General features: G+C 40.5%; 1 protein-coding gene across 5 annotated transcripts in view; it reads right to left on the bottom strand.

Annotated features, from left to right (window-relative positions):
- Nucleotides 1–24,949, bottom strand: part of HERC1 (HECT and RLD domain containing E3 ubiquitin protein ligase family member 1) — a 3,987,333-nt gene that overhangs the window by 2,118,164 nt on the left and 1,844,220 nt on the right. For all 5 annotated transcript variants that reach the window (XM_044077739.1, XM_044077741.1, XM_044077740.1 and 2 more), the window contains exons 33-34: nt 2,628–2,738; nt 2,365–2,541 (exon numbers count right to left, since the gene is read on the bottom strand). In XM_044077739.1, coding sequence (XP_043933674.1) covers nt 2,365–2,541; nt 2,628–2,738 — 288 coding nt within the window. The remainder of the gene's footprint in view (nt 1–2,364; nt 2,542–2,627; nt 2,739–24,949) is intronic.

The raw sequence follows: 24,949 nt of genomic DNA, 5'->3' as shown, positions 1-24,949 counted from the left end.
AAGTCAAAAAAGTTAATACAACCCCATATTTTATTAGTAACAGCTTAAGCTAGAGTGACATTCTGCCTCTTCCTTTTGCAGGTATTTGTTCTATGCCCGAAATAACTGCAGACACATGTGAGCAAGTCATCTATCTAATATTATTGATCCACATCAGACTCCTATAGACACTCAACTGCCAGCCCTTTACTCTATATCACAAACACATACTGTTTATACATCTATGGATGGTTTTGGGTCACCAATCAACCTACTGCATGCATTTGTCTTTGGGATATGGGAGGAAACTGAAGTACCTACAGAAAACCAAATGAATACAAGAAGGATATGCAGGCTTTCTACAGAAAGCAGCCTAGCCAAGAACCAATCTGAAACACTTCTTGCTGTGGGACAACAAACTACTCACTATGTCACCAGAACAAGACTCCGTCAGACAGGATAAGCCTTTACTATGATAAAGGTGACCTAGGCTCAATTAGACACCTCAGTAAGAGAGTAAATCAGGGGAAGCTGGAAGCAGGCAGTAGGGGCAGTCATTGTCAGGCCTGCTTATTCTGAAAGCAAGGAGGCAGACCAACCCACTACTGTACCAACATTTAGTGGGGGTGGGGGTGGCTAGAGGCACCAGGACAGGTTATTGTGTGAAGGTGAAAGCAAAGAACAATACATTGTACTGCACTATGGCAGCACATATCACAGAACAGTGATGTGAGCTTCTGTCTTGGCAGCAATGCAGAATAGTGTTAGGGTTATAAAGAAAATACCCTTCCACTATTAGTGTAGTGTGATGTTAGGGCTCTAAACGACATTCTACCATGCAGTTTCCACATCTGGAGACAATTTAAAAGAAAACACTCTTGGCCTAAAGCTTGGGAATGGATGCTAAGCTAGACCCCCTCAGGCCACAAGATGTGTAGGGTATGAAAGTGGTACATGTCTGAAACAAAACAGCTTTTTACAGTTGCCTGGATGATGGCTCTCAATGAAGAGCAAGGAGCTGGATCAGTAGGCAGGCAGAAGAAAAAGCATGTTACAAAAATAAATACATTGCCCAAAGACCTTAGTCTGCTGGATGGAGGAGAGTTCAGCAACAAGACTACATTAACGATTCAGGACCAAACTTGATTTAACATCCTATAATAAGGCCATCACAACAGTAAAGAATACAAGTAGTTTTCACCAAATCATTATCTGGGAAAAGGAGTTCCACGTAAGAAAACTAGACTGTACAAAACTAGATAAATTGTGATGAGTATGAGTGATCAAACATACCACATATCTGATTTTCCAAAGGAACAATGGAGTCAACTCCAACTTCTAAATCTTCACAAAGCAACAACTCTGTGAACTATTTCCTCACACTACTAAATGTTCCACCTAAACAAATGTCCCTTTATTCAGTTAATTACTGAAAAAATTCCAATCTGCTTTTCTGAGATATTAAAACTACTGTGAAATGTCACCTACACCATTTTCTCTCTCATTCAACCACAGTTAATAACATTCTTTGAGCCCTTCTCCACACTTCAATCATTATGAATAGCACTACATTACTCAATCTTTTCACAAATGAAGTCTCTTAAAACAGTTGTCCAAATGGATTATTCATCACTTGTTTCTATGAACAATCACAATTTATTTTAATGTTGCCTCGCTACCAATGGCACCAACCAGTGCATTCTGTATAGACTCTGAATGCCCCACCCCCTAATGTATTTTGTAATTCTGTGGCTTCTTGCCAGGTCTGGTTTCACCCATGTGCCAACAACATGCTATATGTGAACTGTTGATCCTACACACTACCTTGCAAGTGTGTGTGGTTCGAGCATGTATGCGTGGGTGTGTTCCTGTCTTGCGATAGACTGGCATCCTACTCAGGATTTCATTCTCTATTTTGTACCCACTCCCTGCAGGGATACAAGCTCACCCATGACTGTAAGCTGGATAAAACAGGTAAAGAAGAATGGCTGTTTTCCTTAATGATGTTATATAACTGGAAATGACTGCAAAGTAATACTATACTAAAAGGAAAGAATATACACCTTTTTTTACATCTGGGCTTAATTATATTTCCCCTGAATACATAACTGCATTTTTTGTACTGAAATGAAACTGCTATACACAAGGCTTCTGTCTAACTTATGTGATGATCTAATTCATTCATATCAACCATTTATCTAAGTGAGTATGCGGGGGAGCTGCAGCCTGCCATTGCAAGAGATGAAAGTAAGGCTGGAAGTCAGTTATAGACAGAAGTCTAGTCTGTGTGGCAAGTCATTTACTTAAAATGGAACTTAAAGTTCATATTCAAATAAGATTGCTTTACTATGAATAATCAGTGGTTTCCCTGTGCGCAGTCCATACCTTCCACTGGTAGCACCCTGAAGAAATTCCTGTTGAGGCTAAACCATATCCCTTTCCACCACTTCCATGTGATAAGATCTGGCCATTTTCCACCACACAGCACTGAACTTTTTCTGGGTCGAAAGACACTTCTTGGATAGGAAGATTCTCATCTTCTTCATCTGATTCATTTGCTTTCTGTTGCAAAGAAATTAAAAATCAAACTGCATCAGTTGAAGGTTAATACATTTTAGTTAACTGTTGGTATTATAAAATGTGAATACCTGGGTCTTCATTTGCTGTTCTCTCTCTTTCATCTGGATTGTTCGTTTTGCTTGAGCAATCGGTGCCTCCCACATACAATCAGAGAGTAGGGTGAACAATCTTTCAACAACCTGTGAGTGCAAGCCATAAAAAGTAACAGATACATAAGAAATCTCAAATTCACCTTCTATTTTATACAAAGTATCAGAATTTATACAACTCTTTATCTTTTATCTACAGCAGTTTACTTTTCTGAAAAGTATAAAGCCCACAATGGACAGGACATTTTTGTAGCAAAAATAAAAATAATACACTTTTACCTTAACAGACGATCTATGAAGGGACACTTTTTGATGGGTCTCTCTGTCCAACAAGTAGAATTTTGAAAAAAAAAATCTCAAGGTCAAGGATTTCAATGCACCAGTTCTGAAGCATAACACAATCAAATACACCAGCTTATACAAGCACACGCATCTTCAGCCCACTGTTAATAACAGTGGTGTTTTGACACTTATGTTAACACGTATACACCTCCTGACTTATCCAAAATACCAACCTTCAAGGTTGGTGGAACAGACATTCGTCTGCAGGTAGACAGACAGACAGAGAGAAAGAGGGAGAACAATACTGATTCCTCAAAGGGGGTCCTCTTACACAGCTGCAAATGCAGTAAGAACATAGCTCCAACATCCAACACTGAAGACCTAACCTAAAAAATATTTTGTGGGAAGACTCTTAAACAGTATCCACCAAAGTGGAAGGAACCTGAGGACAACATAACAGCATTCTAACAACAGACAACTGCAACACTGCTTATCCAAAACTTGTCTGACACCAAGAGTCACAGTCAATGTACTAATATGTCTTGATGGTTTGGAAAGATCAAGAGGCTGCAGCTCAGATGACTGTGGTAAAGACATCATTGAAGCAAAAGTACTGGGGGCTGATACTCCTCCAATGAAATGACTTGCGACTACAGCATTTGTAAGAAAGCATAGAGCCACATGATGGCAAAAGACAATGAAGGTGTCAGTCTTCTAGGAAAGTGTTTGCTAGGCCAATGTGAGTCCATTCGTCAATGGCATCACCTTAAACTTGTTTCAGTAAACACATACTGCCAAGTAGGCTGTGAAGGGCCCTCTTTCTAATATAATGTTGTGATCCTGGGCAGTTGGGATGGGGAATGTAATAGTATATAGATCATATTATACACACAAAATAATAATCCCACATTTTTACAGGAGTAGCTGTCTAGATTAATGTCCTTGTTTAAGCGATAGACAAAATTTCTTTTAAGCAAAAATGTTTGAAAAATGACAAAATGATGAAATACATGGAATATGGTAGTTTTCTTGTACTTGCAAAAACATTCACTATTTTGTTTCCATAAGCAAATGCTCTCAGTGGGAGACAAGTAGTCTGTAGGTGCAAGAAACCATTAGAAGTTTGAACAGTGTGTATGGAGTGAAATTTACAAATATTCTTTCATACATCTGCAAAGTTACTAGCAGTTTCTTGCTCATTACAATTTCCTTTTAATTGCAGTTCAGCTGTATGCATGTCCAGGCAATTTATTAAGTGACCTCTGAACACTTCTATGCTGAGCAAAAATTTATGTAGTAGTGTAATTAACATTTAAAGGTGCACTTTTAAGCAGTTCAGTGATAAGTAAAGAATGACTGAAACTGTAAGAAGTGAGTGAGTAAGTTATTAATTATTTGACATTTGTTAACCGGGATAGTCCATCTGAGCAAAAGCCATTTTTCTATGGAGGCCCGGTGAGAAAAGCTCAACACAGTACAAGTAAGCAAGAAAATTTACAAAACTGAAGATAAATACAGTGAAAAATTTACAACAAAACAGTTAAGCAAATGTAGATAAAGCTTCACAGTACAATATAGTAAGAGGCATTATAACACTGAAGAAAAACACAGCAAAGAAATATACAATAAAACATTTAAATGAATTTAAACAAGACATTGGGTTATCTTCAGAGAGTAATTGTACAATACAGAGCAGGTAAGTGAGTTATTGTAGTAGGGAAGGGAGGAAGAGAGAGGACAGTGATAGAGAAAGGGGTGGGTTCATGTGGGATGATGACAGAGGCATGGGTTCATGTGGGATGATGACAGAGGGAAGTCCATGTGCTATGAAGGTACTTTTTGAAAGTTTCTTGACAGATGTAGGAAATGTTTCTATGGTTCATGGGCAGCTTGTTCCATGCAAGAGTATGGAAATAGCTGTACAAATTCTGTCCAACAGATTTTTAAGGTTTGTGAATTTGTAAGAGATATTGGTCAGAGCTTCTGAGGGATTGAGGGGGCTTATAGAGGGACACAAGTGAGGAAATGCTAGGGCAAGAGGAAGGCTTCTTCAATATAGTATGGATAATGAGAAGTTGGGTAAATAAGAGTTGGTTAGGAAACTCTAGCCAGCTGAGTGTCTGAGGAGCGTGACAGTGGTGTGATCTTGAGGGAAGATTGGCTGCAAATCTAGCAACTTTGTTGTAGGTAGTTTCAAGATTGGAAAGTAGTGAAGACTGTAAGTTGGCTAAAATTTGATAGCTGTAAAAGTGGTTGTGGAGAAGGTAAGCTAGGGCTAGTGAGATCCTGGAGTTGGGTGTGAGGAACCTTTTGTTTCTATACAGTAAACCAAGCTTTTGGAGGGTTTTCTTGATGCAGTTAAGTACATGAAGGTCAAATTTCAGTTGATCATCCACTAATACTCCAAGAAGTTTAGTGTGTGATTCAGCTATGATCGTAGTGTTGTTGATGGAAGAGATGGTGAATGAGGATTTAAGATGGTAAAGGGATTTGGGAGGAAGAGAAGTTGTTTTGTCTTTTTAGGGTTTAGTATGAGTTGGTTGTTAGTAAGCGATGTTTCAGTGAGGATGAAAGATGTTTGGGTCAGGGTTAGTAGGTCAGTGGGACTGTCAGCAGTAGAAATGATGGTGGAGTCATCTGTGTACTGTATGAGGGAAGACTGAGGACAGGATGTGTAAAGTTGGTTAGTAAAAATGTTAAAAAGGAATGGGCCTAAAACAGAGCTTTGAGGGACACCCATTTTGATGGGGAGAAAAGGAGACAGAGCAGAGAGCTACTTTACATATTGCAGTCTGTCTGTGAGGTAGCTACTGAACCAGGACACAGCTGCAGAGGAGAGGCTGAGTTGAAAGAGTTTGGAGAGGAGGGTGGGGGTGAGAGACGGTGTCAAAGGCTTTGGAGAGATCTAAAAAGATGCAGGACACTGTCTATCATTGTCTCTAGCTAGGGTGATGGAGTTAGCAAAGGAAATAAGTGCAGCAGTGGTGCTGTGGTAGGGGCAGTTATACAAGTAGCATCCTCCACAGCAGCCTTAATATTTTAATAATGAATTTAATACAACAGTGCATAATTTAGTTTGTCTGTTTAACAGCAGCCAACTCACTTGTTCTTAGGTTTAAGAGTTAATACTTACTGAAACGCATGCTATAAACAGCGCTTTAGTATGGGTAACCTTAACTTTAGAAAAGGTAATGACAGTAGGTACACAGCAGTCAATGCGGGGAAACTGTTCCTACCTGGAAGCATAAATGTCGTTCTTTTGAAAATGCACATAGTTTTCTGCACTTGCTAGAAAGTAAGAGAGGATAGTGGATTTGAAAATCAGTTCAGTTTTTTTTGTTTGTTTTGAGAGTTTTCGTGAATCAAAAAGTCTTGAAAAATTTGACAAAGGTTCAAATGGAGATGAGACAAAGACATAAAAGATCAATCTGACAAACAGTGTGCAAAATGAAGCTAAAAATTGGAAACACTCAAAAGAACTATCATGTGTAACAGGTGGGATTAACATTTTCTATCATGATGGCTACACTGTACGTATTCTCATAGAAATGGCCTTGCAAGTATAGAAAATAAGCAGATAGTACTGCATTATGTTAATAAATGTGGGCTGTAAATACCAATGTTGTATGAGACATAATTGAATACAAATAAGCATGTGAATATAGCAAAGAAGGGATTTCCGGTTGGACATTCAGAAGACTATCAGGGACAAAGGAAATGGGGAGTAATAATACCAGTTGCTACAATACAGACAAAAGAAGAAAAAAATACAAACAGTAGCACATTTGTGGTGTTACTGGTGGGGGAGGAGGATTATGCTGGCATGTATTTACAATTCACCTAAAACTGCTACTATAGAACTTGAGAGAATGTTGGGAGAAATAATCAGCTTCCAGCTGTTAATATTATTTATGGGTGGGGACTGAAACTTGATTTGCAAGAGTGAGGATGTATCAGGGAGACTTAGAAGGGAAAGTGTAACAAAAAGAGGGTAGATTTCTGAAGAAATATATGATAATATTTCATACTGAAGATGTGAGCTCAGCAGTAGGAACTGGGACAAAATTTATATTCCTCCAGGTACAATAACTGGGTTAAATGGAAGGAAATTATATTTCACAGGAATGTGTATTTAAAGCTTTAACAAATGTCTAATAACTATTTCAGATTATGCAATGACAGAAAGTAAATCATGCACTGACAGAAACTAACATACACATGAAGGGTAATTAAGTAAAATGGGAGAGTGGTGCTTTCCTATGTATGTGTTATAAAAGAGAGGTATTTAAGGTATGAGTAGTGGAAATTGAGTCTTATGGAAGACAGAAATTTTATTAAAAGAGATAGCTAGTGAGTGGGATAAAATGAAAATGAAGTTGAATAAGGGGTAGAAATATGAAACAGAAAGAGAGATGAGAATGACGTGTGTATTATTTAGAGGGGGTGACAGATTAATGTATTTCAATGTAAGGGGAATTTCACAGAGCAAGGGGAGGAGTAATTGCAGACTGCTAAGGAAAAATAAAGGAGCATTTAGATAATATGCATATCTGTAGAGAAGTTGCTACTAAGCAACTGTTTTTTTATGACAACTCCGGAGCACAAAAATGTTTAGCATAACAACTTAGGCAACAGAAAGCAAAAAAAAAAAAAAAAGTTAATCAAACTTAGGGAGCCCATAACAAGAAAATAGAGAGAGATCAAAAAGAGACTTTAAAACTTTTATGAAAATCAGTATAAAGCAGAGGAATGTTAAAACCCAGAAAAGGAACAGATAGAAATATTTTATGGAAGACCTCATTACATCAATGTTAGAGGCAAATGAGTTTCAACAATTAATAATGAAGACAGGAATAGATGAGTTGAAAATGGTGAAGTATAATCAGAAGGGAAGCCTCCAAGAACGAAGGACATTCCTGCCAACAACTGGAAGCTGTGAGGGAAGAAAGTAACAAAAATCTGGAAGGCTTTGTTTTAACAGTATTTAAAAAAAGAGGGGAGTGTCAGCATCTAGGAAGAAAGCTATGGTGGCTGTATTATCCAAAGAAGATAAAAACCCTTCAGGCCCAGCTTCATATAGACCTATTTGAATTTAAAGCCATGATTATCAAGTGAATATATCTATACTAGCTAAGAAAATGGCAAAGGAGTTGCCAAAACTGATAAATATGGATCAATGTGGTTTTGAGGAAGAGAGACAAAACATGACAACATTAATACAGCAACACTCATCCAGAGGGAACAGAAAGTTAAAAAAGGTTGCTACTGTTGGTGGATCGTGATGCTGAGAAAGCATTTGATAAAGTCAGATGGGATTTTGAGAACAGGTAAATGGTAGCATTTGTATTCTCTGAAAGAATAATATGGTTAATTAGGAGGACATATGAAAAGTCAGAGGAAAGAATTAAGGTGGGAGGCATCCTCTTCAACAAGCTGTGTCTGAACAGGGGAAAAAGGCAGGGGTGTCCTATTTCACCTTTACTATTTATTTTATGATAATAGCCATTGGCAAAAAGCACACGTGACTCAAACTTAGTGATATAAATAGCATGGTAATTAAGAAAAGTTAACTTTAATTGTAGATGATACTACTTTGTACTTGAAAATCTAGAAAAGGACATTTCTAACTTGTAGAACATTTTGAGACAGTTTCAAGTTTTTCCAGGTCATAAAATTAATAAAGATAAAATAAAGGCTATAATGGTAAACTATGTAGCTACACATGAATTAGTTCAGCAATACCCATATTTATGGGGACATGAGATTAAGTATTTAGGTATATGCATTAAAAAGGATTCTGATACGGCAGGTTTGGATAGACAGAATAAACTAAAAAAAAAACAAAAGTTAATACAAAACTGAGAAACTGGAAGCTCTTGATTACAGCCATGGACAATAAAACAGAAGCAGTGAAAATGTTACTAGTCCTTTTAAATCAACTAGAGGAGAAGTTATGGACATTACTAAAGAGTTGAAGGAATTTATGAGGGGAAGAGGGCAAAAGTTAATTGGGATTACCTGATCATTCCCACACAAAAGGGTGGGTTAGGAATACCTGATTTGAAGACAAACTTCAGAACTACGCAGTTAAATTTTGTATAGATAACGTGCAAAAGGTTATAAACAAAAGTAGAATGGTAAAGTGGAGAAACAGGGCTACAGGGCTGGGGAGAGTTTGGGAAATAAGGACAGAGCAGTATTTTGAATGCAGGTCCTTAAGGAGAACAACAGATTATTACATTCATAAAGTGGTATAAATTATTCTAACAACTAAGCCGACATGTGAAGGCAGAAAGAAAATTTTGTCAATAGGCATGACAGCAAGTAGGGGTATATAAAATACAAATGTGGGGCTGAACTTTACTGGAGAAATCTGTCAAGTGAAGCCAGGTATTGGAAGCAAATAACTAGAGATGGCAATAGAGTGGGATGAGACAAAGTAGTAGTTTGGACTGCATATTAGAGATTGCCATCCCTACCAAAGAATACCATAGTATAGGCAAAGAGAAAGGGACAGGGGAGTCCTAAGTGAAAGAAAGTACAGTTGTGAACACTTACCATAAATGTAGATGTTCGAGTGTATTCACTGTTGCAGTCATCACATTTGGGTTATCTGCTTGTAGTAGCCCTCAGTCGGCCTGATTAACAAAGTCTTGGGTCCTGCATCGGTTGCTGTTCCATCTTCCATGACGTCAGGTAGTCAGGGGTATAAAGCATGCAGCCAACACCATTAAATCAGTTTTTCTTGCCCCAGATGTCAGGTGCCCCCATAATGGGAAGCAATTTTTTATATATATATATATATATATATATATATATATATATATATATATATATATATATATATATATATAAGTATACATATATATACATATATATATAAGGTTACACCTCCAACAAAAAAGCAAATACACCAAAAAGCTTTAGACATAGTACGCAAGAATAGAGGTATAGCCAATAGAAGTCAGGCGGCTGGAGGGAGGGTAACTAAAGTGTACACAACTGTACTATGTTCTTCGTGTTTCACTGTTGCAGTCATTCACATTTGAGTAGATTCCCAAAGCTAAGGATGGGAGGAGGAAATTAGATAGCATTAGGACCAGCTATAAGGCCCTGCAAGACTGCAGTGGCAAAGCCAGCCCTGGATTTAGAGAAAATTGGCAAATGGTAATGCTTGGTGAAGGTGTGTAGAGAACTCTAGGTAGCAGCTTCTAGGCATGTCCCTGGTAGGGACACCTCTGAGAAAGACTGTAGAGGTAGATGCAGCTCTGGTAGAATGTGGTCTAATCCCTTGTGGGGTAGGCTTTCCATGGTGCTTATAGCAGAAATGAATGCAATGGCCTATCCACTTAGAAATGTTTTGCTTTGAAATGGCCGCCTTCTCTGCCTCTGCAGCAAATGCAACCAGCAGTTGTTCAGATTTTCTGAGATGTTTAGTCCTGTCCAAATAAAATCTATGCTGTCTGTGCACATCTAAGGAGTGCAGAATTTTCTCCCCTTTGTTCTGTGGATTAGAAAAGAAGGTTGGCAAATGAATTGACTGATTAAGGGCCATACTAGATACCACCTTGGGCATGAAGGAGGGATTGGTCCTGAGGGACACTCTATCCGCATGAAAAATGATGAAAGATTCCACTGCCATGAGGGCCTGTAATTCAGACACCTTTCTAGCTGAAGTGATGGCTAAAAGGAAAGCTGTTTTCCAAGAAAGGAATTTCAACTCAGCATTTGCAGCTGGCTCAAAAGGAGGTACAGTGAATTTTTCAAATACAAAGTTAAGGTCCCAGCCTGGGGTAGGAGCTCCCCTGGGTGGTCTTAAGTTTTTGGCCCCTCTGAGGAACTGCTTCAGCAGTGGATGAGAAAAGAGGGGTGTTTCTGTGTTGTAATGAGCTAAAATGGCTGAGGCATGAATTTTAATGGAGGAAAAGGAAAGGCCCTTGTGCAACATCTCACTTAAGTATTGAAGAATCTGAGGTAAATTGGGCACTGCTGTGTCCATCCCCTCAGTTTGGTTCCAGGAACAGAATGTTTTCCATTTTTCAGCATAGGATTTTCTAGTACTAGGCCTCCTGGCCTCCAAAATGACATCCAACACTTGCTTACTGAAGGATGGTAATGGAGAGATCAGGTAAATTAGCTAGGCTGCCAGGTTCAGGGTTTGAAGCTGTGGGTGCAGAATCTGGCCCTCCTGCTGAGACAGCAGGACAGGGGTCTGAGGCAGATGCCATGGTGCTAACAGTGACACTGCGCAAAAGGGAGTACCAGTGTTGGCGTGGCCAGTCTGGTGCAATCAGTATCATCTTTGGTTTGCCCTGTTTGATCTTTAGTAGTACCTTGGAGAGAAGAGGCAGAAGGGGAGAGGCATAAACTGATAGGTTTTTCCAGGTGAAGGACAGGGAATCCACTTTCCAAGCTTGTTTGTGGGGAGTCCTTGTGCAGAATTTTTTGAATTGGTAGTTCTGGGGGGAGGCAAACAGGTCTTTATCTGGGAACCCCCATTTGTTTTTCAACATGTTGAAAATCCTTGGTTCCAGTTTCCACTCATGTGAGTCCACGAAATTTCTGCTTAGATCATCTGCCAGTGTGTTTACCTTTTCTAGCAGGAATTGAGCCTGTAGGTGCACTTGGTAGCTCAAAGCTGTGTTCCACAGAGCCATGGCTAGTCTGCAGAGAGGGTATGAGTGGGTTCCCTCCAGCTTATGTACTACATAACTGTGGTGTTGTCCGTCTTTACCATTAATTGTCCTCAAAGGATGTGGTCCTTGAAGGCTGTCAGAGCATTCTGTACAGCTAACATTTCTCTGATTGATGTGCAGGTGCATTTGACTTGGGTTCCATTTGCTCTGAATGCACTACCCTGCCAAGTGAGTCCTCCATGCACAGTCTGATGCGTCTGTTGTTAGGGTTTGGGTGGCAGGGGGTAGAGTGAATGGCAGTCCCTTGTTTTGATGACAGGCATCTGCCCACCAAAGGAACTCTATCTGTAGACAAGGAATGATAGGAAGCATTGTTTCTAGATCCTGAAAATACTGACACCATAGGCTTTTTAGATACCATTGTAGTTTCCTCATATGCAGTCTTGCATATGAAATTAGTAGAATACAGGAGACCATGAACCCCAGGGCTTGCAGTACTTTCCTTGCAGCGATCTGGGTCTTTGTGGCCAGTAGTTCGAAGTAGGCTGCCAAATGAACTTGTTTTTCTGGCATGAGAAAAGCCATCTGGGAAGTTGTGTTCAAGCTTGCTCCCAGGAATACAATTTATTGGCAGGGTACAAGATGTGATTTCTTTTTGTTTAGAGAGTACCCCAGGGAAGTTAGCAGTTTCTGTACAAACGCCAGATGACTCAATAGTATGTCCTGGTTTTCTGCCTGAAATAGACAATTGTCCAGGTATGGATATATTTGGATATTTCTTTGTCTGCAAAATGCAATGACTGGAGCTAGGCACTTGGTGAATACCCTGGGCGCAGTAGATAAGCCAAAAGGCAGTTGCAGAGAACTAATAGTGCATGTATCCTGCTTTGAAGCGTAGGTTTCTTCTGTAGGATTCCCTTATTGGGATGTGCAGGTAAGCTTCCTTTAAATCCAGTGTTGCCAACCAGGCATCTTTGCCTAGCATAGGAAGCAGTTGGTGAAGAATTAACATCTTGAATTTTGGAATCACCAAAAATGTGTTTAGAACGCCAGTTGTTGTCTTTTCTGGGAACCAGGAAAAGTCTTGAGTAGAAACCTTGTCCCAGTTCCTCTTCTGGGACAGGATGAATAGCCCATATGCTTAAGAGAGCAAGAATTTGCTTTTGAGCCTCCGCCCACTGATTTGTGGGTAAGTCTGGCCAACCGTTTGGGGTTGGTAAGAAGTGAAAGTGGAATCTGTATCTTCGGTAAACTATGTTTAAAACCCATTTGTCCTGGGTAATGAGTTCCCAATTTTTTGCCTGCCGGGCAATCATTCCCCCTAAGGGAACAGTCAGTTGTGCAGGGCTTGGAAGATTTAAAGTTAAGTCATTGAGACAATTTACCAAAGGGGGAGTCTTACAACTCCCTGCTTTGGAAGTGGGAGCCCCCCACTACTTAGCCCTGTGAGTACCTTGGGACTGAAGCCTGGGTGTTCTGCTGGTTCTGGGTTTGGACTGAGAAAGCCTGGAAGAGGCAGGAAAGGACCAATTTTTTGCCAATGCCTACTAAATCTGGGAGGCTGTACTTGCAGGAAATCTTTAACAGTTTGCACAGATTTAGCTTTTTCCTCCATCGTTTTCAGTACTTCTGCGTTATTGCCAAACAGCGGTCTTGGTTTAAGGGAGCATCTAGCAATTTAGCTGTAACATGATCTGGCAAAGATTGCTCCTTAAGCCAAGCATGCCTTCTAAGTACAGATCCAGTGACAGCAGCCATGCAAGATGCCTCTAGTGAATCAAAACCACATTGCAAAGTGTGTTTTCCAACTTGTTCAGCAGAATGCATTAAATCCTGTAAATCTTTATTTTCAGCACAGTCAGGAATCAACATCAATTTCTGTTTAAGCAATCCAATAATATGCGTCTGATACTTCAACATATGAAACTGGCAGTTTAAGGCTCTAATGGCCAAAGGTTGCAGAAGTGTATACCTTCTTACCCCATCTATCCAGCGCCCTGGAATCTCTATCAGAGGGGGTAGGATTTTTGGCAGTAGTAGCCTTAATGCCCTTGGGTCCCTGTGAAATGGTCTCAGGATCCGCAGTAGGATTTTTAAAAAGGAACTTGTGAAAGTCAGGAACCCTGTAATATCTATCAGGTTTTCTGGGAGCAGGAGGTAAAAAATCAGGGGCCAAGCTAGATTCCGAAAAGGCATCATCAATATCCAGTACAGGGAGATAGCTAAAGGCCTGTGTTGGGGGAGGAGTAAGAAATCCCTAAGCCTCTTTTTAGAGTCAGAGTAATCCTGGCTTTCCCAGCGAAAATGCTCCCTAAGAGTATGCAAGGTTTCACCAGAAGAGAAATCCTCTGGAGGGGAAGCAGAGGGAATAGAGTCCTCTGCATCAGAATCCTCATAGGTAGATAAGGGCAAATCCTGGTCATCAGAGGAAACAAATTTCAGAATCCTGATCAGAAGAATCATAAGCAAACTCACTCCTAGGTCTCTTAGAGGGGGAAGGCTGGCTTCCCCTGATTAAAGTAATAAGGTCTTCAGCCATTCTTATTTGTTTCTTAGGCATAGGGGCCTGACCATGCGGTCTGGGCATCAGTTTTCTAGGCATGGATCGAGTTTTAGGCCTTGAAGAAGAAGATGGCGTTGGTTTAATATGCAAGTCAGTAGGCCTGAATACACCCTCAGAAGCCGGTGCCTGCACAGCGGCTCCGGACCCATACAAGGTAGACACATCTGCAGGTTCCACAGTTGAAGCATCTCGCGGCATACCGGACTCTGATTGGGCCTCAGTAGAGGCCTGCGAATCTGAAGAAGCGGGTATCAGGGGCTGCGAAAGCACCTCACTAAGTATCGGCGAACTGGCGACTAGCTTAGCCGAAGCGTCGGCAGCTTTGGACCTATGCGGTCTGTCTTTATCTTTGCATTTTTTCGGGATGTCGGTAGTCGGGTGGCTTACCGAAGCCATATCTGGAAAATTGAACAGAGTACCAAAATATTTAGAAGCGTAAATATACCGACAACTAATAGTTTGTTGTTTAAATAAAGCACAAAACTGATAGCGAGGTACGTCTTGGTCTGGGCCTAGGCAAGGAATTATTGACTTTTACTGACATTGGATAAGAGCAAGAAAAAGTTTCCCCAATGGGGTACTTAGCTTAGTTGAAGACTTCGGTTCTGAAACTCGAAAAATTTCAGGAGACGGCCGCCTGGCACTTGCGAACTGCTTCTGCTTCGGGCACCGCATGGCAGGAAAGACTGATGTGATGGCGTCAGCTGCATGCTTTATACCCCTAACTACCTGACATCACGGAAGATGGGACAGCAACCGACACAGGACCCAAGACTTTGTTAATCAGGCCGACTGAGGGCTACTGCAAGCAGATAACCCAAATGTGGTAACTGCAACAGTGAAACACGAAGAACATTTGCTCTGGTAGAGATTTTAGCCGTATCTATAACAAAAGCTACTATTAAAAAAATCCCTTGCTTGCTTAGATTACTTTTCTCTTGTGATGTATCTGTTTCTCCACAGCTGACCATCAGCTGCCACCAGTTCCATTCCTTGATCAATAGGTTTAGTAGACCTGCACTACCCTCCCTCCAGACACTGCCTAATGCATACTCTGGACTGGTAAGAAGATCAAGGATGCTGGTGCAGCATTATACTTCTGCTGAGGATTGTGCCCTACCCCCACCATCCCAAGGTGGCTTTCTAAGCTTTACTTTGGTTGCCTCTGAAGTTGTATGTGCAATCATCAATGGATAATGGCTTACAGTGAGAAGCTTTTAACGCTGCTATTTAGCATGGCTAGGCTTCTTCCTTCCATCCAGGATATGCAAGTTTGAATTGGCTTTTCACTCCCATCCGCCCTGCCCCATCCTTACAGCACCTGTGCAGCTATTCGAACAAGGGTCATCCAGGGTGCAGTCGGGACTTTATCAGTCTATGATATCACTGTTCCCAGTGCCTTGGTTTCTCAGCTAATTTCCTCTATTTACTTCCAGCCACCACTTGCTTAATTTGTGCTCCTTAACTATTGTGTATCCCTGGAAATGCTTCTCGCTCTAGTCCTGCACTGCTTTGGTCTTTATAAAATAATCTGCCATTTTATGGATGCAACATTTTGCATGGGTTATTGCTGTTTTCCTGAATGTCTTCAAAGAAAATATCCTGTTTAACTTCCCTTTTTAAACACTTTTAATAAATCATTTAAGTAATAAGCACATTTACAGTAACAGAGAAGAAAAAAACATATTAAATTTTTTATTGCATATATTATTCTTTTTAACTTTTTTTCCAATAAACATCTTTATTAACTCATCAAGTACGACATAGACAAACTTACATTTATATAAATGAAAAACGAACACTGACACCACTGTTGCAAACATTATATATCAGACACCTTGAAACAACTGTAGTTGCAAACATTATCTATCACATGTACGCTATCCAGTCACTGTCAGTTAAGCAACATATGTTGTTGTGTTGTGTCTTTCAGCTTTCCCCGGTTAGGGGTTGCCACAGGGGAACTCCGGTCCGCTAATGATTGGCAGTTGAATTTTATGTGCCGAGTTGCCAGCCCCGACGCACAACCTTCAATGAAGGTACGCCCATTCACACATGTCTCCACGCAGAAGATGCTGTAGCTGAGAGTCGAACCGGACAGCGTCTTACTTACTGTGAGGTGACAATGATACCACAGCACCACCACCGCGGGTTTTGTCGCATTCAAATCCTGCCTCTTAAACCTCGTTCCTTCTCTGCATATGTTGTTCCCACAATTCCCATTTTTTACTATGTAGTTTGCTCCTTCCATTTTCTAAAGATCTCAGTTCCAGTTGTTTTATCTATGTTGCTATATTCACCACTTCTAATAAAGTTGGTTTAAACTTTGATTTCCATTTTCCAGTTGTTATTTTTAGGTGGCTACTATAATTAGACTCAGCAAGGCTTTATTATGTCTAGGCAATTCCAATTCTGTATCACAGCTCAAAAAAATTATCTCCCCAGTCAATCCAATTTGCTTACCCAGCATCTCCGACACAGCGGTTCACAGGGAATCCCTAAAGTTTACTACACTCCCAAAAAATATGTTCCCATCTACCTCTTTCCTGCCCAGCACACCTCCAACATTGCTATCCACCTAATATTATCTATGTAACACTTCCAGACAAGATCCTAAATCTTCTAGACTTTGTTGGATATTTGGGACATACACACACATTCCCCCACTCTCTTTGTAAATCGCTTATCCAATCTCTTTTCCAAGCTCCTCCGATTCTTATAGTTATCATGCAGTATTTTATACACTCTACTAATTATTCCTTTTTTAAAGGCAGCTTCTGTTACAGAGTCTATTAAAAACTTTACCAGTGCTGGTCTTTCATTCAAGAGCCCCCTATTTCTTTCTCTTTGCCTATACTCTGATAGCAATCCTTGACAGGGAAGGCAATCTCTAACCTGAAGTCCAAATAAATTCTTGACTTCTTCCCTTCTTCCCATTTAATTACCTTTCTAGTTATTTTTTCCCAATACCTTGGTTCCTTTGCCAGTTTTCGCAAATAAATTCCAGCCCCCTCTTGTCTGTTATCTGTATCCCTAACCACAGTCATCCCTATTGGCAGAATCCATTTCTCCATTCTCATGCTGGTTTAGTTCTTAGAATTCTCCCTATTTTATGAATGTAATACTCTGCATGATTTTTGTTGTTCTCCTTAAGAGTCTGCATCCAAAATCCCAATCTCTCCTTATCCCTTGAGCTTCCCCTGTATTATCATCATTCCTTTCCATTTTGAATTATAGTTTTCAGCTTGTGCTATGTATAAGAGCCTTAACTGTGTTGCGCTAAAATACCCCCTCAAACTGGGTAATCCTAGACCGCCTTGTTCTATTGGAATAATCAGCTTATCCCACTTGACTTTACCCCTGGTCTACCTCTCAGCTGCTGTGCATCCCTGGCTTTGGAGTCCATACTTTAAATAAGTTGTCCAACCTGCTTGTATTGTCCTTCAGTGGGAGATTGCCCTGTTCGTTGCTAACCAACAACCTTAACCCACCATATCAACTGCTGTGCTGTCCATTCCCTAAACTGAGGAATCGAACCAATATACTCCCTGTGCATCAGTCCCTCTAAGAAAAGAAACTGTCCAACCTGATTGTATTGTCCTTCAGTGGGAGATTGCCCTGTTCGTTGCTAACCAACAACCTTAACCCACCATAACAACTGCTGTCCATTCCCTAAACTGAGGAATCGAACCAATATACTCCCTGTGCATCAGTCCCTCTAAGAAAAGAAAGTGTGTTTTAAAACTGTGCATCAGACCCACTAAGAAAAGAAAGCATGTGTTTTAAAACTACAGTCTGTGCAACATCTATTTTTGCTTAGATACTCCAGGTTTTATGTACACTCCCTAGCTAGGACGACCAGCAGCCAAAGCCTTTCTCTTCAACAACTTGCATACCTTCTTCTCTTGTGCCCTCTGTTTATAATAGAAATCTTTCTCCCTTCATATTTTCTAGACCTGCTACCTTCCATGAGAAGCTATTGTTTGCTATAAAGCTTTTGTCCACTAGGTGGCACCCTTCTCCCAGACCTATCCCACTGACTTAAAACACAACCCTTAGGCTTGCAATTTTCACAACGTGTAGAACTGCAGCCCCACTATTTTCCTTCTACCTTCACTTATCTACCCTGCCTTCAATCCCTACTACCAAGGCTCTTACCTCCTACCCATCCCACCCAAACTTACCTTACCAACCAGCTCTCCACAGATTGTTTTCCTAGGGCTCGCTCCTTCAGTGGCTCTACCTGCTCCATTCACCCTACGGGCTCACTCCTCTCCCCTACACCCAATCCCCACCCACCCCCAGTGCACTTACCTTTATTCTCACCTTGAATCTCCTCCCCATCCCCAAAGCCAATCACAAACTGTACCCCTCTCCCTCCCAGCATCCATTCAATTGGTAGTCCCACCCCTTCTCTTTCCCTTACCAGCCTGTACTCTCAGCTATACTCCTCTTTTGTACTCTCAGCTATACTCCTCTTCCTTTCTCTCTAATCACTCTCCTATTACCCTGGTTCCTCCTCTAAAACTTATTTTACTCTAATTAACCACTAAAACTTATTTTACTCTAATTAACCATGGCTCTTCCACTTCAACAAACTTCCCTCACCTCTTCTATATGTATTCTCCTCCTAATAACGGTCTATAATGCGACCTCCTATTCCTCTTCTTTACTACGACCCTCCTTCCCCCTTCTCCTCCTCCTCCACTCTCTCCCAACCCCACCCAATGACGCTCCACTTTTACTACATTTCCCCTCCCTACTTCGACCTAACCCTCTTCACTATTTTAGATTAAAACTCCTAACCATTTCTCTAAAGCCTCTTGCAACCAAATCAAAATTGTTTCTCCCTCTTACTTCATGTCACAAACCAAAGGTTCTCCTCTATTCTCCCTCTACTGGGCTTGCTCTAGCAGGAGACATACACCCTAACCCTGGACCCACAACTAGTAATAATCTCTCTCCCCCTACCTCTTCAAATAGAGCCAGCCACAAATACCACAAACTCATTACTATTAAAACCCAGAGTGTAAAAAACAAAATAACTAACTTCCATGCTTGGCTAAATCATACTATACCTAATATAGTAGCAGTCTCAGAAACATGGCTAAAACCCCACATTACTAACTCTGAAATTGTACCCCCTGGCTTTCAAGCTCTTAGATTTGACCGCCAAAACAAAAAAGGAGGTGGAGTAGCCTTAATCTATAACAACCTACTGAATCTCTGTCCTTACCAAAATCCCATTCCTCAGTTCAACAGTGCTGAACTAGTCATAGGAATCCTCAAAATGAATAACTATAAAAGTATCTGTATTATGGCCATCTATATCCCCCCTGGTGACAACACTTCCACCCCAGAAAACATTCTCTTATGGGCCTCAACTAACATTAAACTAGAGACTTATATTCTAGGTGATGTCAACATCGACTGGAATAAAATTAACAGTAATCCCACTCTATCAGTCTATGTAATTTTACCCAACTAATAAACGACATTACCAGACCTAACAGAAATAACTCCCCAGGGTCCATCCTGGACTGGATCTTAGTCTCCCGCCCTAATAGGATCTCTGACTCTGGTATACTACCACACACAATGAGTGACCATATCCCAGCTTTCATTCACCGAGCTGCCCAATACACCCCTCACCAATACCAATATGCCCACACTCGCAACCTCACTAACTTTAACCCTTCTATATTTTCCAAAACCCTTAAACTAATAAATTGGGATATCCTAAAAACACTTCCACTAGATGAAGCCACAGACGTCTTCAATACTACCTTCCTAGGAATCCTAAACTCCCAAGCCCCACCGTAAACAAAACAAATGAAACACAACTCTGCCCCTTGGCTATCAAAGGACACTAAATCACTTATGCTGCAAAGAGACAAAACATGGAAACTCTACAACAAAAATAAACTCCCAGCTACCCTCCTTCAATATAAACAACTCCGTAATCTAACCAAAAAGCTCATCACAAATGATAAAAAAATCTTACTACACCAAACTACAGTCTACCCACTCCAAAAATCCAAAACAATTCTCAAACTCCATCAACTCTCGTTTGCACCCTGGTACCAAATCCAATCCCTATCCTGACAATAATAAAACTGACGCAGAAATAGCAACCCTTTTTAACTCCTTCTTTACTAACTCTATAGCTGAACTTACTAAGACCTTCCCCAACTGCTTCCCCTCCCATACCCCTAATTCCCCTTCCCCTCCTCTCCCCAATCCTGCCCTCCTAATCCTCCTCCCACTTTTTATCTAAAACCTGTCTCAACCTCCAATATCAAAAACCTTCTTTCCAAACTTAAACCATGCTCCAATGCCACTGACAATATTCCCTCACTCTTTCTCAAGCTTGCTGCAGATGGTATCGCCATCCCCATCAGCATTCTCATCAACAGATCCATCCAGGAATCTTACGTTCCCAAATTATGGCGAGCCGCCTACATCTAGCCCCTTCATAAAGGAGGCAAAAATAATAGCATAGCGAACTTTCGCCCAATAGCCATTCTTTCCCCAATTTCAAAAGTTCTTGAAAAATGTATCCACCTGCAACTCATGCCCCACCTCCTCAATAACCAACTCCTCACCACGGCTTCCGTCCTGGCCACAGTACTATAACTGCTCTCCTCTCCTTCTTAGACATTGTTAACCATGCCCGTGACTCTAGAGAAATTGTCTCCACTGTCCTTCTCGACCTATCCAAGACATTCAACACTATATCTCATACACACCTACTCTATCACCTTTCTAACCTCAATCTCTCCCTAGATTCACTTTCATGGTTCAAAAGTTATCTCTCTGACAGATCCCAAGTTGTGAAATGGCAAACTGGTACCTCAACCTTCCTACCTACCCCTACCGGAGTGCCCCAGGGTTCTATACTCAGACCAATGCTCTTTAATGTATTCATCAATGATTTTCACTCTGCAATTCCAAACACTCAAATAGTGCAATATGCAGACGACTCCACTTTAGTCTGCTCTGCCCTTAGCTTTCACAAGCTCCAGACCAAAACCCAACTGGCTTTCTCAACTACAGAGAACTGGATACTTCAAAACCATCTATCCCTTAATGCCAATAAATCCAAAATCATTATTTTCTCCCGCACAAAAGCCCTCCCTCTTGACAAGCAATCTTTCAAGATCACCAGCCATACCCACTCCCCTATAGAAGTTGTTTCTTTTGCCAAACTTCTTGGGGTTACCATTGATGAACACCTGAAATTCAATACACATGTCCAACTAAATATTAAAAAAACCCATCAGAAGCTTGGTATGCTATTAAAGAAATGCTCACTTTTTCTCCACAGCTACAAGACAAACCCTCACCACCACCTATTTACTCCCATCTCTATTGTATGGTGCTCCACTTCTAACCAACCTCTCAGTTTCCATCTCCTCTAAACTTGAAATCTGCTACAACACAATCGCCAAATTTGCTACTAAATCCACTCATTCCACCCACCATTGCACCCCTCTCCACAGTCTGCAGTGGCTAGAACTTCCTAATCATCTTGAGTATCTTCAACTTACTACAGCCCACAAACTCATCTTTAAACCCACTGCATGCCCTGCTCTAACTAATATCTTGCCTTCCAACACACCGCTCAGACCCCTAAGATCAGCCCATCAAAATCTACTTTCAGTACACAAACCAACAACCCCCCTGGCCAGTCTCTCCTATCTTATTCTATAGCAAAAAAATGGAACTTTCTCCCTCACCTGCTAAGAAATACTACAAACTCTGAAAACTTGAAATCCCTACCCCTTTCCCACCTCTCCCAAAACTGGAAATGTAATTGTATTCTTCCTACCTAAATTCCACTAATGTCAACTAGACCTGATCTCCTTCAAGCACCTCTACATCCCTCTGTTCCACAGCTCCCCACCCTCAGCTTCTATCATATAATGAATTTTCTCCCCTGTACACACTCTATGTATATACTGTATATATGTTCCCATCCCTACTCTCTGTAAATGACTCTACATCCAAATGGCTCCTGACCTTGAACGTAAAATGAATCTTCCTTTAGTTCTTCTTCTTTTCCTTTACCTGTCTTTTTTTTTTTATTCTTTTTCTCCTCCTCATTACACTACTTCTCATTTAACTATTATTTTATGTATTTCATATGTATGTTTTTTTTCTGCATTATTCTATGCAATTTGTACAAATGTATAATTCCTTGCTTGTTTTATTGTAATTTGTGCAATTGCTAGTCTTAATTGTTTAATTTGTGCAATTGTTTTTAATGTGGAGCTTTTCTCCCCGGGCCTCCACTGAAAACTGGCCCTATGAGCCCAGTGGACCTTCCCGGTTATCAAACTGGAAATAAATAAATAAATTAAAATTGACCCTTGCTGTCATCCCTTCCCAGATACAATCCTTCAATTCTTTTTTTTTTTTTTAATTGCTATCCACAGCTTCTCCTCTAGTTGATAAAATATGTCTGACCTGTGTATAAGACTTCTTCTTCTTCTTCTTTCGGCTTTTTCCCGGTTAGGGGTCACACAGCGGATCACCTTGTCCACACATTGATTGGCAGTGGAGTTTTACAGTGTCGAGTTGCCAGCCCGGCGCCCAACCTTCCACAGAAGGCACACTCACAAGCACACCTAGGGCCAATGTAGAGTGTCCAATCCACCTGAAGCATGTCTTTGGGATGTGGGAGGAAACCGGAGCACCCGGAGGAAACCCACGCGACCACAGGGAGGACATGCAGACTCCGCACAGAAGGCACCCCAGCCAGGGATCGAACCGGAGAACCTCTTGCTGTGAGGCGGCAATGCTAACCACTGCACCACCGTGGCCGCCCCTGACCTGTGTATAAGACTAAAGGGACTAAAAACATTTTAATTGCTTGTATCTTGGTATCCATATCCATACAACAAAGCTTCCAGTTTCTCAATTTTGGTATTATCTTCTGTTTAGTCTCTTCCCACATATCCTTAGCTGCCACAACAGACTAATTTCTAATCCATACTCCTAAATACTTAATTTTATCGTGTCTCCATAAATATGGATATTGTTGGACCAGTTCGTGGGCGGGTACATACTTTACTGCCATTGCCTTTGTTTTAGATTCATTAATTTTGTATACTGAGAAGATATGAAACTGTCTTAAAATATTCCATAACACTGTAATGCCCCTTTCTGGTTTTGTCATGTATAAAACAATATCATCTGCAAATACAGCCAGCTTTTCCTGACTACCATACCAATGATATCCTTGAATTTCTGAATCGCTTATTTTCCTTGCCAGTGGTTCTAAATAATGCAAACAACAAAGGGAAAAGCGGACAACCCTGCTTGGTTCCTCTACTCAAGCATAAGTTATCAGAGAGGACCCCACCCCCTTTACTTTTCACCTCTGATCCCTTATATACACTTTTAATCAACATTATAATTTTATCAGGGAAAGCAAATGCTTCCATTGTCCTGCTCATAAAGCCCCAGTCTACTCTGTCAAATGCTTTCTCTGCATCAAGACCCACCAATAACAATGGTATTTTCTTACATTCTGCTTCCATCAGGATCATCAATGTTTTGTTAATATTGTCAAATGTTTTCCTCCCCTCCACAAAACCACACTGATTCATATCTATCAATTTTGGTATAACCTTTGCCATTCTTTTAGCCGTTACAGACAAACACTTTATAATCATGGTTTAGTATTGAAATGGGCTTGTATGAAGCTGGATCTGATGGATCTTTACCCTCTTTAGGTATTGCTGTTACACCACTTTCTTCAAGGATGCTGGTACTTCTTCTCTTCTTAAAATACTGGTAAACAAAACATTCCAGATTTTTATCATTTTTTTCCTTCCTAGATTCCAAACTTCCACAGGGATATCATCTATTCCTGGGGAATTTCCTGCAGATTGGTATAATATAGGCACTTTTATCTCATCTCTTCCTATCCTGTTAGGAATTGAGCCTCATCTAACGCTAACCTTGGCATATTTAATTCTTCCATAAACATTTCCATTTGTACCTTTTCTTGATTTCCATATTTTGCTGCTTTATACAAACTTTCATAAAATTTTTGAAATATTTCTAGTACTTCCACAGGATCGCTTGTTATCTTCCTTGTTACAGGCTCCCTAAGCTTGGTGACAGCCTTTTCAACTTTCTGTTGCCTGAGTCGTTGTGCAAAAAGTTTTTGGGTTCTAGAATCATCAAAAAAGTTGCTTAAAAGCAAGCTTTCTACACTTGTGCATATTATTGAAGTAAACCCTTATTTTCTGTTTAGCATGCTGCAGTTCCCTCCTTTTCTTGTTCTGAAAGATTCCCCCTATTTTGCAAACATTAGTCAGTCGCTCTAAATAATTCTTGTTCTTAACCATATCTCCCTTTCCTTTATTTCCACCCTAGTTTTAAACTCCACTTGAATTTTATCCCATTCCCTAGCTATATTTTCAGAAGAAATTTCTATCTTCTCTAGTAGCTTCTGAATTAATTCCAAAACCCATTCCTTTCATTCCTCTCTTTTCAACCAATAGGTGGGAAAGCTCCAGTCTCTCATTCTTATTTCATTACCTTGCATTTTATTTCAATTATTGGCACACATGATCTGAAATAGTTATTGGGTGCATTTCAAGACCTTCAATTAAATGCACATGTTCCTGGGAGATATAAATTCTATCTAGCCTAGCCCAGGTTTTGTATCATGGAGAATAATATGCAAATTTCCTCCAAACTGCTAGTACTGAATTTGCATCTTCCATGCCCAACTTTTTCATAAATTTCTTCAAAAATGTACCCTCCTTTGTTATACTGTCCCTTTTAGGCCCCCCAAAACACAT

The sequence above is a fragment of the Protopterus annectens genome, chromosome 7.part0, assembly GCF_019279795.1.
Source record: "Protopterus annectens isolate FY-2018-M chromosome 7.part0, PAN1.0, whole genome shotgun sequence".
Classification (NCBI taxonomy): Eukaryota; Metazoa; Chordata; order Ceratodontiformes; family Protopteridae; genus Protopterus; species Protopterus annectens.
This window is presented reverse-complemented; position numbering and strand designations above follow the sequence as displayed.